We start from the raw sequence: 13,322 nt of genomic DNA on the forward strand, positions 1-13,322 counted from the left end.
TCACAACTTTGGAATTTTCTTGCATTTTAAGGCACATTGATGATCATACGAACTTAAAATGATTGATTCTTGATTGTCCTTTGACGAAACTTGGCAAAAGCTTGAGAAAAATTGATGATAAAGACATGGAAATAAACACATTAACCTACTGAAATACTTTGAGAAACAAGCAACTAACTTTGAGCTGTCTTTGATCAAATAATGTTGAATGATGCTTGAAGAAAGCGTGACCTGAGATTATAGGTCAAGTTTTGATGAATAGGCCCTTGAGAATCAATGGCTGACCAAATCTTGACTTGAGCAACTGAAAACCCTAATTGAGAAAACCTCACTTGATCTTCTTGGTTCAAACCCTACCTTGCAACCCAAGGCAAAAAGAACAAGACATATTTTTGGATTTTGATTATGGCTAGTGAAACATAAAACAAATAAACACAAATGTAAACGATACACAAAAAGGTGCTTGATGATTTCCACAAAGACAAATCCAAAGATGAGAGAGTTAAGAGACAACCAGGTTTGTGATCTCGATGCATTGCAAAGATGTAAATGAGATGGAATCTTAAGGATAAAAATTAGGGTGTGATAAGGGGTGCCTAACACCTTTCTCCCGCTTAATCGACTCCTGAACCCTTTAACTCAGTTGAGATGACTGCATTATCTTTCACTTTGTGTTTTCCCTATTGTTTCCCTGTCCTTAGGATAAATAAATGATGGTGCCGACTGCATTAATTTTATCGGCCGCGACATTAACAGCTTCTTTGAAGCTTAAACTTTCAGCACCTTACGAAGAAATTGATGATGAGAATAGCTTCTTTGAAGCTAGATTCTGCGCTTGAGGATGAAAAAGAAGATGATGCAACCGAAGAACATGACCCCCTTAAGCATATGAAATCGTGTTTGATTAATTTGCATGCATGATGTTGAAGAGAAGAAAGAATGAGAGAGCAATATCTTCTTGCTTTATTATATTGAATTCATCATACCGTAATTAAGTTAGTGGTTTCACTTATATACAAGAGTTCACACTCAAGGCAGAGTTACACATAAGTTAGCTACATTCCATAACTACCGCGAGCAAAACTTAACTATCATAACTAATCTTTAATAAGATCCACCTAAATATTTAAATGCAAGAATCATCGGAATGATCTAAGACATCACCTTTGTTGATGTCTTTTAATTTTTACTATTGCTAAGTTTGAAATTTGTCATTCTTTTGGAATTTTGTTTATCTCCTATTAATTTCCAAGTGCAAAATTCAATTGACTACATACTAACTATGTTTTATTGATATACTCCCTTAGTTATTTTATTATAAGTCGTTTTGGAAAAAAAAATTATATTTAAATATAAGTCGTTTTACAATTCCAACAAATAATTAATGCTATTTTTCCTATTATATCTTTAAATATTTATCATTTTCATATCATAATTATTATTTTTCTTAATCTGTGTGAAAAGTCTAAAACGACTTATAATAAAACATCTTATAAATAATAATAATAATATTTAACTTTTATTGCATATCTATTCACCAGTCTCTGATTTTTTTTCATGTATAAATAACATCTTATAATATAATTAACTTTACTATTTTTTTCAATTTACCTAACCAATATCCGTGAGTCCAACTAATATCTTACTAATTATTTTGAAAATAAAAAAAAGAGAATTTATAACAATTATTTTTAACTATCCATAATCACTAATTAGATGAAATTAAAGTGAAATTACAATTAATAATATCTTGGGTTGATAAGAGCCTTGATCACAACCCTAAGTCCCTAATGTAAGCAGCGATGTTAAATTTATTGATGAAGAATTTTGCCGTATGGTCCCTTTGACTATCCGATTTAATATTTATTAAAAATAACATCTTCTTAGTGATATGTTAAGTGGCATAGTATTAAACCTATATATATTAGTCAAGATAGATGGATAAAGTTACCTAATTCTTGGTTAATAAAGTTGGCACCTTTATTTATTTATTGTGATGTCTCTTACCAGTCAAGCCCCATGGGTCTATATATATTTGTCTTACGTTCATCACATATATCAAAAACACACATAACACATCAAGTGAATTGAGATATATTAAGTTTATATTCATCATCACTATTTGAGCCATGGAGAAGAAAGCAGTAGCTGCCTTGTCCTTCCTCTTCCTCTTTCTCTTTGTTGCACGTAAGTTATCATTATTCCTTAGTTCAATATTCATAAATTCATAATTACTTTATAATTAATATTTGTTGTATTGATATCTTGATGCAGAAGAAATTACGGTGATTGAGGCAAAAACTTGTGAGAATTTGTCCGCCAAATACAAGGGACCATGCTTCACAAATGGAAGCTGTGACGATCATTGCAAAAACAAAGAGAAGGTAATTAGTGGCAGGTGCAGGGATGATTTTCGCTGCTGGTGCGTTTATAAAAACTGTTGAATGCCTTTTCTCCAACACGCAGCAGGAACATTATATGTATAAATAAAACTATAATATAAATAAATAAATAAATAAATAATATGCAGTAGACCTAGCTTCACTGCATCTCTATGTTGTACTGCGTCGTTGTGAATTATGTGTGTACTGATTATCGTGCATATATAACGTATTAGTTAGGCACTTTTATTATACGGAATACAAATATTATTAATAAAAAAAATTCGTAACCAACACTTTTAATTATGGCTCGTCTGATGTTATTATAATGTTAACCAATTAGGTAGATTAATGTCTCTAGCTACTATGAAATTTCTTTAATATGCCTTGTTATTAGATTATCAATATATGATGATGTATATATGCATATCACTTGTTATAGTAGGATAGGGATTTGAATTGAACATGCTAAATTACTATAATACTAATTTATATAAAGATTCCCTATAATTTGAATCTAAAGTTTATTAAACCTTTGATTGCATAAGTGCAAGGAATATCCTAACTACGGAAAATTTAATTTTGACTCTCTTAGGAGTATTTGCAAGTTAGTTAAATCATTCAATCTAATGTTTTTAATTTTCCTATAACATGCTATATTGCAATAAAATATTTACGTTATATATAATTAATATTGAGAAAAAAATTGCTGTGCAATTTTTTTATATGTGTGCATCACAATCATTTATACATGTTAATTTATAAATAATTAAAATGAAAGCTAAATTTCATTAAAAAAATTAATGATTAAAATTAACTAGTAATGTAAACTTTTTACACTATTGGTGAATACCAACTAAGTTCATTAATATTTGCTTGGAAATCATATCAAACCAAGATTATAGATTTTGAATATTGTTTTGTTGACACCATTAGAGGTAATGTGTTCTCCTATTCTTGCGTCTCTATGATGTGAATGTAGACGTGGTAGGTAATTGATTTGATGTTAGTTTTACAACCTGTTTATAATACATATGGCATTTTTTTCATAAACCAAAATTTTACAGAAGACTTGGGCTCTGAGTGTTATTACCGACGATTTATTTGAGGGTAATATAAGACTAATAATTTATTATATAACTAACACTTAACCATAATTTATTCAGTGTTTATTCGAGGGTAATACTGTGGGTTAATTTTTTTTTTTTTAAGGTAGTGTTTATTAAGGAGTGATTTACGTAGTAGTCAGCAGGCCCTCGGTAATAAACATTTATCCCCGGATTTTTCCACTTACAGAGGACTTCTAGTCTAGAGTAATAAAAAAATTTCTTGTAGTGCTTTGTATTAAACTAGGGGATGTAAAAAAATTATGCATGTGGATAAAGCTGCTTGGAGTTTATTGGTGTGCTTGGGTTCTGATGTGTGTTTGCTTGTAGTAGTAACCTTTTGGTTGTGGTTAGTGGGTGTTTGAAAAACCAAATTAATATTCAAAATAGACTTGAGCAAATAATCGCAACTCCTTTTTCTTTTCGGTAGTGGATAGGCTTATAACTGCTTAAGTTAGGAAGCATATGGATAAATATGTTGCGATTATACGGTTGATATTTCTTTTGGGATATTGATTAATTTAGATATCATAAAATTGATATAATTTATAAGTTATGAATTGTAATATTGATAATTATACGGTTGTTATTTCTTTTCTAATTCCAATATTATAAATTAAAAATAAAAAACTCATAAAAATTTAATTATTTTTTTGATAAATTTCATATTAGTAATTACTAAAATTATAACTAATACAATATAATTATATTTATATAAAAAATAAATATATTAATAATTATTCAACAAAAATTTAAAATTAAAAAGATCAAGTAAGAATAAAATTATTTACCACTTTATTCTTATTTTAATATAAATTTCGAATTACATTAGTTTTTCAAATGATTTTTTTATATATCATAAAAAAATAATAATAAATAAGGTGTTAATTTAAATATTTATTAGACTAATATTATTATTATTATATCTTGATTATAATGATATATATTTAATAATATATTTTAATTAATACAATTAATTATACTATTAATTGTATTGATTCACCTTGATTTTAATTTTTTAATAATTATTTAATTTTTTCGGATATGTATATCCGAAACATTCCAAAACCAAAAATTGAAATATTTCGGATATGCATCTCCAAAGACACACCTTCTCCACAAAAAAAAGGTGATTTCGGAAATGCATCTCCGAAAACACTTTTTTTTTTTTGTTTTCGAAAGTGCACTTCCGAAATCAATTTTTTTTCAGAAAAAAGTGATTTCAGAGATGCATTTCCGAAATATAGAGACATTTTGGTATTTTCGCCGCGGATGTCCAAGAAGGTTGGGGTCCATAAAAAAATTTCCTTTAGTTTAATATTTGTTCTTACCTGGATCGAGATAAAAAGATATCATTCTATTATGATGATGATTAACACAGGCCAAAAATATTGTTGCTCCTACCATATCTTGGCCTCAAACATGGCCCAAAAAGAATAGGCCCAATATGACCATTGATCCAAAGAATATATATTTACGATAAAGAAATGTTACAATGATGACATTAGAAGAGAAAATATCTTCATTGGTTGCCAAGAAGAATGTTCTTGGACCTCATGAACAAATGCCCTATAAAGCACTTAATCCTAATAGGACACTAAATTAAGACTGTTAAATAACATAATGAATTAAATACTAGGACATGTCTACTTAGACGACCATGATTGATGTACAAGGTTATACGTCTCTTAAAACCTTAATGAGGTCCATAAAAAAAGGAACATTAGTGTCAAATCAATGTTTCGAGTGTTTTGCAAGTTTCACCCCATCATATCTCCAAGTTGGAAAAGAAACCTCAAAGACAAAACAGTATCTCGCCTCGTCATCTCGTAGATCACAACCAACAGTTGAGATATTTGACCGAAAGTTAAGATATTTTTACCCATGAAGGATCATTTGGGTTGTCAGTGGGAATTAATATGCGCGTATGACATTCTTTTTTCTTTTCATGGCCAAATGATGCTTTCCAACAAAGAATAAGGCCCGAGCTACCCTCAAATCCAATGGATGTCTTATTGCCGAGAATGTAGGTCTGCATAAGAACAAAGCGAGGAGTCACCACCCTCTTTTCGAAGTTTTATCATTGATCACACACCTTTTAGTGAGAGTTGTAACTTACTTTCCCTACAAAAGACATTCTTCAAAGCCGTTCCCGCCAGAGAAATCTCCCAGTTTCTTTATATGATAAAGATCTAGTCAATGATGACTCAAATTACCAAATACCTATGATTCTCAAAATAACAATGATAAATTGAGACATTCGATGCATATTAGTGGATAAAGGAAGTTCATATGACATCATGTACATTGATGCCTACTAGGAACTATGTTTGTAATACTCATACAAACCTACCGTGAAGATAACTTACAAGGCTTCAATAGGATGTTCACATAATCCTTGTGGTACGTGGAAATTCCTATGACACTTAAGTATCCATAATTAGCTACCATAGGGATGATTTATTTGATTTTCCACCTTGAGATTAAATTCAACACTATGGAGGACCAAATCATAGTGTTAGAAGCTAACTTTACTTCATCTTAGATTTTTTAAGTCCTCCTTACGAAGTAGGCAAACCCAGAAGAGTCCCAAGACCCAGAAAAAAATTGAAGGAGAATTAGAGTTGGGTTTGAAGCTAGAAGAGTCGATCCCAGAATAACCGCAAGAAAAGGACAACAAGGCAGTGCCAAAATCCATGAAAAATGTGGAAAGACCCAATCCAAACAGGGACTTCACCACCATTTACATAAGGGGAGATTCGACAAAGATCATTAAGACAAGGGCAAATGTTCCTGAACCTAGGTGTGAGGCACTGTGTAACACCCCATAAATTTCTTTATTTAATTTAATTAATTTTTTTTATTAAATAATAGAATTAATTGAATTATTTGAGAAATATGGATTAATAAGACTAATGGGCCAGTGTCGCAAGTAGCGATTGGGGGGTGTGTCAGTTGCAAAGCCTTTTTCTAAAGTAAGGTTGTATTTTCATAAAATAGAAAAGAGGAGGATTTTAAGAAAGGAGAACCAAAAGGGAGAAGAAAAGAGCTGAACGTGAAATTGGGAGAAGAGCAAGAGTGAAGAGCAAGGGCATCCAAGAATTCGACATCGAGGTAAGGGGGGATTCTTCTCATTAACCTCTGTTATGGGTTGTATGAATGATTCAATAGAGTTTGTATGTTAGGATTCTGAATTGGATTGTATGTCGGGTTGGGGTTTTGGGGTTTATAGAACTTCGGTTCGATTTATGTTGTGAATGATGATTGGTGTTAAATAATGATGTTAAGCATGATTAGAAGTATGTGTAAATGTGCAAATTGTGTTGTATGTGTGGTTCATTTTCTGAAATTCGTACTAGTATGATTTTGAGGGCATTTGGGGTGTATAGAATGTTGTTTTCTGCAGGTTGGGGTTTCTGAAATCGCCGGTTGGCGCCACGCGCACAGGGTTGGCGCCGCGAACAGGTGTTGAAAGTATTTGTGGGTAAATATTTTCGGTAATATATCGTATCCACAGGGATTGGTTTAATATCACTGCCGTTCTATTGTTGATTATTTTGAGTGAGAAAAGTTAATTGGATTTGTTTTGTGATTATAGTACTATCAAATGTAAACAATAATTTAAAGGCAAATAATGGACGGTTGTTAACGATTAAGGAAATATGTTGAGCTTTAGGGTTCATCAACCTATTCCTATACAATTTATCAATTATTTCACAATTGAACAATCTTTTGAATTACTATCTTCACTTATCCTCAAATATGATTCCATGTCTGCAAATCAAATTAGATAGACTTTTACCGGTATGAGATTCGATCTCTCCAAATATCAATATCGATAATAGTAATAAGGAACGATAATTATGAAAACTCAATCACAATTCCATCTCTGCAAATTGAGATTGAATCAATATAGTAACCTAGGGCAAAAGTTAGAATCTTTTCTTTCGATCAAAGACTCCACGATAATTTAATATAAAAACAAGGTTTCTTATTGATAATAAATTCAAACAATTGTTCATAGGAAAGAATCAATGATATTGTATATTCATAGGTTAATTACTACCTTAAACTCAACACGAGGAATTTATCTCTCCATAGACATGAAGAACACACAAGAATTAATAGTTGGATTCATCCTCATCAATGGAATATCTTCGATTGGTAAAGATTTGGCCTTCAATTGTTGTTCTTGACTGCAAACTCAGAATGCTCTCCTAATTTCGCTCACCAAAGATCCTTTCTTATGAGGCCCAGGGCTTCTATTTATAATATTTTAACTTTGTAACGCAGCCACCGCGCCTCGACACGTAATAGCGCGGCGCGAACCCAAACAGAAGGGTTTCGCGCGTCTCGCCCCTTTATTGGCGCGGCTCGCCCTTTAATTCTTCTTTCTTCTTTGTGATTCTTCCTCTCTAGAGCTTTTCGCCAGCGTGTTTCCTAGTCTTTGCCTCTTAGCTTCAATATCTGCACAATTAACACCCAAAGTGATGCAATTTGTTCTACAATTAACATCAAACCACGAAAGTTCAATTCTAACTATAAAATCCGTAAAATTCACAGGATCTATTCACTTTTAGCTCAAAAGGTAGTTAATTTAACACATGCAATTACCATTAATTCACTCCTAACAAACTCTCCCCAACTTAGAGTTTTGTTTGTCCCTAAACAAAATTACTTACCTCAACAAAACATACCAACAATCATGCACAAGTTTTTCAAAAAGGTTTTTCAAGTGGCTCAATTCAGCAACCAAATTGGGTACTCCTCATCTCCCTGCAAACGTAGAACATATACATGAAACAGAATTTGAAAGAAAATTACCTCCAGAAGTTCAACACACTACACAATTGCAATTGAATCAGCACTAATCACTCACATCAAAAAGTATGATGAATAATAGAGGGGTTAAACACTCATCCAAGCAATTAAATCAACAAAAATCCATATCATACGTTCACCATATTGTTAGCATCAAGTCCTGTGGAATCTGAGAATCAAAAGGTCTTTCCAGGGTTGTAATATGGTTTAAGATTCAAAGAAAAGAAGACAAACGAGGGTTGTTCCTATCTTAGGGAAGCATCCGAATTATAATTCCTTTCCTTTTCCTTTGTACCTTCAACTTTTTCACCCCTTCTTCTTTTTCATTCGTAGCTCGATGTTTCTCTTTTTTTTTTCAACAATTGTTTTCTTTCACATCACGTACAGGTGTTTACGCTGCGAATAGCTTGGCAGAGAGCCAAGGATTTTTGGAACGCTCAGTTGGCGCCGCGAACCAAGTTGGCGCCACGTGCTGTTGATGTTTGGGACTTTTTAAAAGTTTAACGATGCATAACTTTTTAACTGTTTGTCCGTTTGATGTGCCGTTTCGAGCACAGTGGAGCTAATTAAGAGATTTACGCAATAAAATAGTGTTTTGAGTTGTGACTCGATTTTACTTTAAAACGCTTGATTTAATTAGTTGTGGTGGTTTATGCGTACCAATGCACTGGTGAATGTTTTGGCTATTAACTCGTCTTGGTTGTGATTGATGATTAATATACATGTGTTGCTGATGTCAAATGTATATTTGAGTTGGTTGAAAAATAGCATAACTATTGTGTGGCTATTGTTGTTGCATTAGTTGATGATTATGATTGTTCAGTTGTTTGGTATTGATGATTAGCATGCGGTATGTGATGCATGCATTTCATAATCATGTTGTGGGCTGTATCCCTTATGGTGGTGGGACAGCGGTAGCTAATTCCCATTATGTGGAATTGGTGAGAGAAGTAGCCGAATCTTTATGGTGGTGGATCGGTGAGATGGGTTATCCAATGATTGGTACCACATGCATTTAGTTGCATTGCATTAGGTTGTTGTGTATGATTGTAACATGAATGGAAGTTGTCCAATGTTACAATTTGTGTGTATTTTGGTATGAATGACTGTATTTGATGAATGTTGCTATACTATCTGAATATAATTGAATTTGGGTGAATAATGTATGAATGAAGTTGTATTGTTTATATTCCTATAACATTTGTTAATGCGAATGAAACTCACCCTTACTGTTGTTATTTTTCGGATTGAGGAGTAGCTTGTGTGCTTGGTGAGGATTAGCTCGTCAAGTAGTTTGTTAGAGTCAGTTGGGTCTGTGTCATGCTCTGGTCGTGTAACACTGGGAACGTTATTTTAGGATTGGTTGATAAATCCTTGTTTTGTTTATGGTTTATGGTTGGATCATGAGTCTCCGACTCTGGATGTTTAATTATTCAGTTGTTAAGAATATTCCGCTGTGTTAACATGATATCTGAATAATTTTTGTTTTATCGTTCCTTTACGGCATGACATGAATATTTGTTTATTTTGTTGGAGTTGTAATACCCTTCTTCATGTTTTACTCAGATTTTTGTTAAATTTTCTGCGGGGTTTAGAAGGGTGTTATAATAATGGTATCAGAGCATAGTCGGTCGTTTGAGTCAGAGTCTTAGTGTCGGTTAATCCTTCATATATGATTAGTGTAAGGTTGACACTGTCGATACTTCTTGTTCTAATGAATATTGTTTAATATTTAGTAGAACAATGGCCGGAAGAGGAGGAAGAAATGACGACGCGATTGCTGAGGCTCTGGGAATGATTGCTGGTGTACTAGGAGGGAATGCCAATGGAGCTGGTATTGGTGCTGACAGGCAGCTGAACATTTTTCAGAGGAACAATCCTCCGTTGTTCAAGGGCACGCACGATCCCGAAGGCGCTCAGAGGTGGCTGAAGGAAATTGAAAGGATCTTCAGAGTGATCGATTGTGCTGAAAATCTGAAGGTGAGGTATGGGACTCACATGCTGTCTGAAGAGGCTGATGATTGGTGGATGGCTAATAGAGATGAACTTGAATCTGCAGGTGTAGCGATCACTTGGGCTTTATTCAGGCGAGAATTCCTGAGGAGGTACTTTCCTGAGGATGTTCGGGGCAGGAAAGAAGTTGAGTTTTTGGAGCTGACACAAGGAAACATGACGGTACCGGAATATGCTTCAAAGTTTGTTGAGCTGGCCAAGTACTATGTCCACTATAATAATGATGAAGTGAGCGAATTTTCGAAATGTGTTAAGTTCGAGAATGGTCTCCGTGATGAAATTAAGCAGGGAATCAGGTACCAAAGGATTCGGCGGTTTACAGATTTGGTGGATTGTAGTAGGATCTATGAAGAGGATAACCTCAAGCTGAAGTCATCTCACTCCTGCGAGTTAGTTGGCAAGAAAGGGAAGAAGCCTATGGACCATGGTAAGCCATATGGTAGGGGTAATTATAAGGCTGGAGGTTGGAAGAAGCCTAGTGGGGGAGACTCTAGTGCCCCTGTTAAGTGCTTTAAGTGTGGGGAACCTGGACATCATGTTCACGAGTGAAAAAGCGAAGAGAAGAAGTGCTACATGTGTGGTAAATCAGGCCACATTGCTGTTGACTGCAAGGGAAGGGCTGTGACTTGTTATAACTGTGGTGAAGAGGGCCATATTAGTCCATAGTGTCCTAATCCAAAGAAGAATCAAGTTGGGGGTAAAGTTTTCGCTTTATCAGGTTCAGAGACTACTCTAGAGGATTAATTGATTAAAGGTACGTGTTTTATCCATGGCACTCCTTTAATTGAAATAATAGATACTGGAGCAACTCACTCGTTTATTTTGTTGGATTGTGCTAAACGTATGAACTTGGAAATATCCGATATTCATGGAAGTATGATCATTGACACTCCTGCGTCGGGTTCAGTGACTACTTTGTTTGCCTGTTTGAACTGTCCAATTGATATTTTTGGTAGAGAGTTCGGAATGGACTTAGTGTTGAAGGATAGAAAAACACTTAGAAAGGGGGGGGATTGAATAAGTGTGACTTTAAATCTTGGACGATAAAAATAAATTGCACAATTATTTTTATCCTGGTTCGCTGTTAACGAAGCTACTCCAGTCCACCCCCGCAGAGATGATTTACCTCAACTGAGGATTTAATCCACTAATCGCACGGATTACAATGGTTCTCCACTTAGTCCGCAACTAAGTCTTCCAGAGTCTTCTGATCACAACTTGATCACTCCAGGAATAACTGCTTAGTTCACTCCTAAGACTTTCTCTAGAGTCTACTGATCAACCTGATCACTCTAGTTACAAACTGCTCAGCCAACTGCCAAGACTTCCTAGAGTATACTGATCAACACGATCACTCTAGTTCCTTACAACTTAATGTAATTCTAAGAGTATTACAAATGCTTCTTAAAAGCGATAATCACAACTGTGATATTTCTCTTAACGTTTAAGCTTAATCTCACTAAAATATTACAACAGCAATGTAGTGAGTTGATGAAGATTCTGAGCTTTGATTGAATAGCGTTTTAGCAAGTTTGATATTCACAGAATAGATGTAGAAATTGGTAACCTTGCTTCTCATCAGAACTTCATATTTATAGGCGTTGAGAAGATGACCGTTGAGTGCATTTAATGCTTTGCGTGTTCCGTACAGCATTGCATTTAATGTTATACGCTTTTGTCAACTACCTCGAGCCTTGTTCACGCTGTGTCTACTGACGTTGCCTTTAGTAGCTTTAACGTTCCTTTTGTCAGTCAGCGTAGTCTGCCACGTGTACTTCCTTCTGATCTGATGTTTGTGAATACGACGTTTGAATATCATCAGAGTCAAACAGCTTGGTGCATAGCATCTTCTGATCTTCTGATCTTGAAGTGCTTCTGTTGCGTGATACCATCTTCTGATCTTCAGTGCTTCTGATCTCATGTTCTTCTGATGCTTCCATAGACCCATGTTCTGATTCTGCTTCGACCATCTTCTGATGTCTTGCCAGACCATGTTCTGATGTTGCATGCTGAACCATTTGAGACACAACTTCTGAGCGCTGAATTATGCGTACTCTTTATATATTTCCTGAAAGGGAAATTGCATTGGATTAGAGTACCATATTATCTTAAGCAAAATTCATATTATTGTTATCATCAAAACTAAGATAATTGATAAGAACAAATCTTGTTCTAACAATCTCCCCCTTTTTGATGATGACAAAAACATATATAAATGATATGAATTTGCGATCAGAAAGAGTAGACGGCAAAAGACAAATTACACAGCTATAGCATAAGCATATGAATATGTCTCCCCCTGAGATTAACAATCTCCCCCTGAGATAAATAATCTCCCCCTGAAATAAATACTCGAAGAACTTTAATAAAAGACTTCCCTGATTATTTCGGTAGAGACGATCATATAAGCTTCTGCCTTCAGAGAATTCATAGCTTCTGACTTCTGCTTCCATTGGACAGCTTCAGAACTTGAATTTCTTTAGATCCTTAGAACACTCACAGCTTCTGATTCCTGCTTCCATCGTGGACAGCTTCAGAACTTGAATTTCTTTGATCTTCAGAACATTCACAGCTTCTGACTTCTGCTTCCATTCAGGACAGCTTCAGAACTTGAATTTCTTTAATCTTCAGAACATTCACAGCTTCTGATTTCTGCTTCCATTCAGGACAGCTTCAGAACTTGAGTTTTCTGGATCTTTTAGAACATTCACATCTTCTGATTTCTGCTTCCCTCGGATAGCTTCAGAACTTTGAATGTCTACCAACATCACTTCATGCTAGATTTGTATCAGAACATCGTTGAATGTACCAGAGCATCATCAGAGCATCTCTACATCCTGAAATGTTACAGAACAAAAACTAAACGACAAAAGTCAGCATGAACGAGTTAGAACATAAAATGTATGTTTGAACACATTATATGTATCAGAGCCATATAGGCTGAAATAATGTATCAGAGCAAATAATGTATCAGAGCCATAACATTATATGTATCAGAGCA

At 34.3% G+C, this 13,322-nt stretch overlaps 1 protein-coding gene across 1 annotated transcript; it reads left to right on the forward strand.

The window, feature by feature from the left end:
- The first annotated feature begins 2,067 nt into the window (after positions 1-2,067).
- On the forward strand, positions 2,068-2,671 carry LOC131647974 (defensin Lc-def-like). Its single transcript, XM_058917782.1, has 2 exons — positions 2,068-2,187; positions 2,275-2,671. Exons 1-2 carry the CDS (start codon positions 2,130-2,132, stop codon positions 2,442-2,444), a joined length of 228 nt encoding a protein of 75 aa, XP_058773765.1. The 5' UTR covers positions 2,068-2,129; the 3' UTR covers positions 2,445-2,671.
- The last annotated feature ends 10,651 nt before the right edge of the window (positions 2,672-13,322 follow it).

The sequence above is a fragment of the Vicia villosa genome, linkage group LG2 (assembly GCF_029867415.1).
Source record: "Vicia villosa cultivar HV-30 ecotype Madison, WI linkage group LG2, Vvil1.0, whole genome shotgun sequence".
Classification (NCBI taxonomy): Eukaryota; Viridiplantae; Streptophyta; class Magnoliopsida; order Fabales; family Fabaceae; genus Vicia; species Vicia villosa.

What these genes read in the sequence shown, in the direction of transcription:
- LOC131647974 (XM_058917782.1), top strand. Translation starts at nt 2,130, where the DNA reads ATGGAGAAGAAAGCAGTAGCTGCCTTGTCCTTCCTCTTCCTCTTTCTC. An exon ending in CCTCTTTCTCTTTGTTGCAC is followed by an intron (nt 2,188 to 2,274) that starts GTAAGTTATCAT and finishes ATCTTGATGCAG; the next exon opens with AAGAAATTACGGTGATTGAG.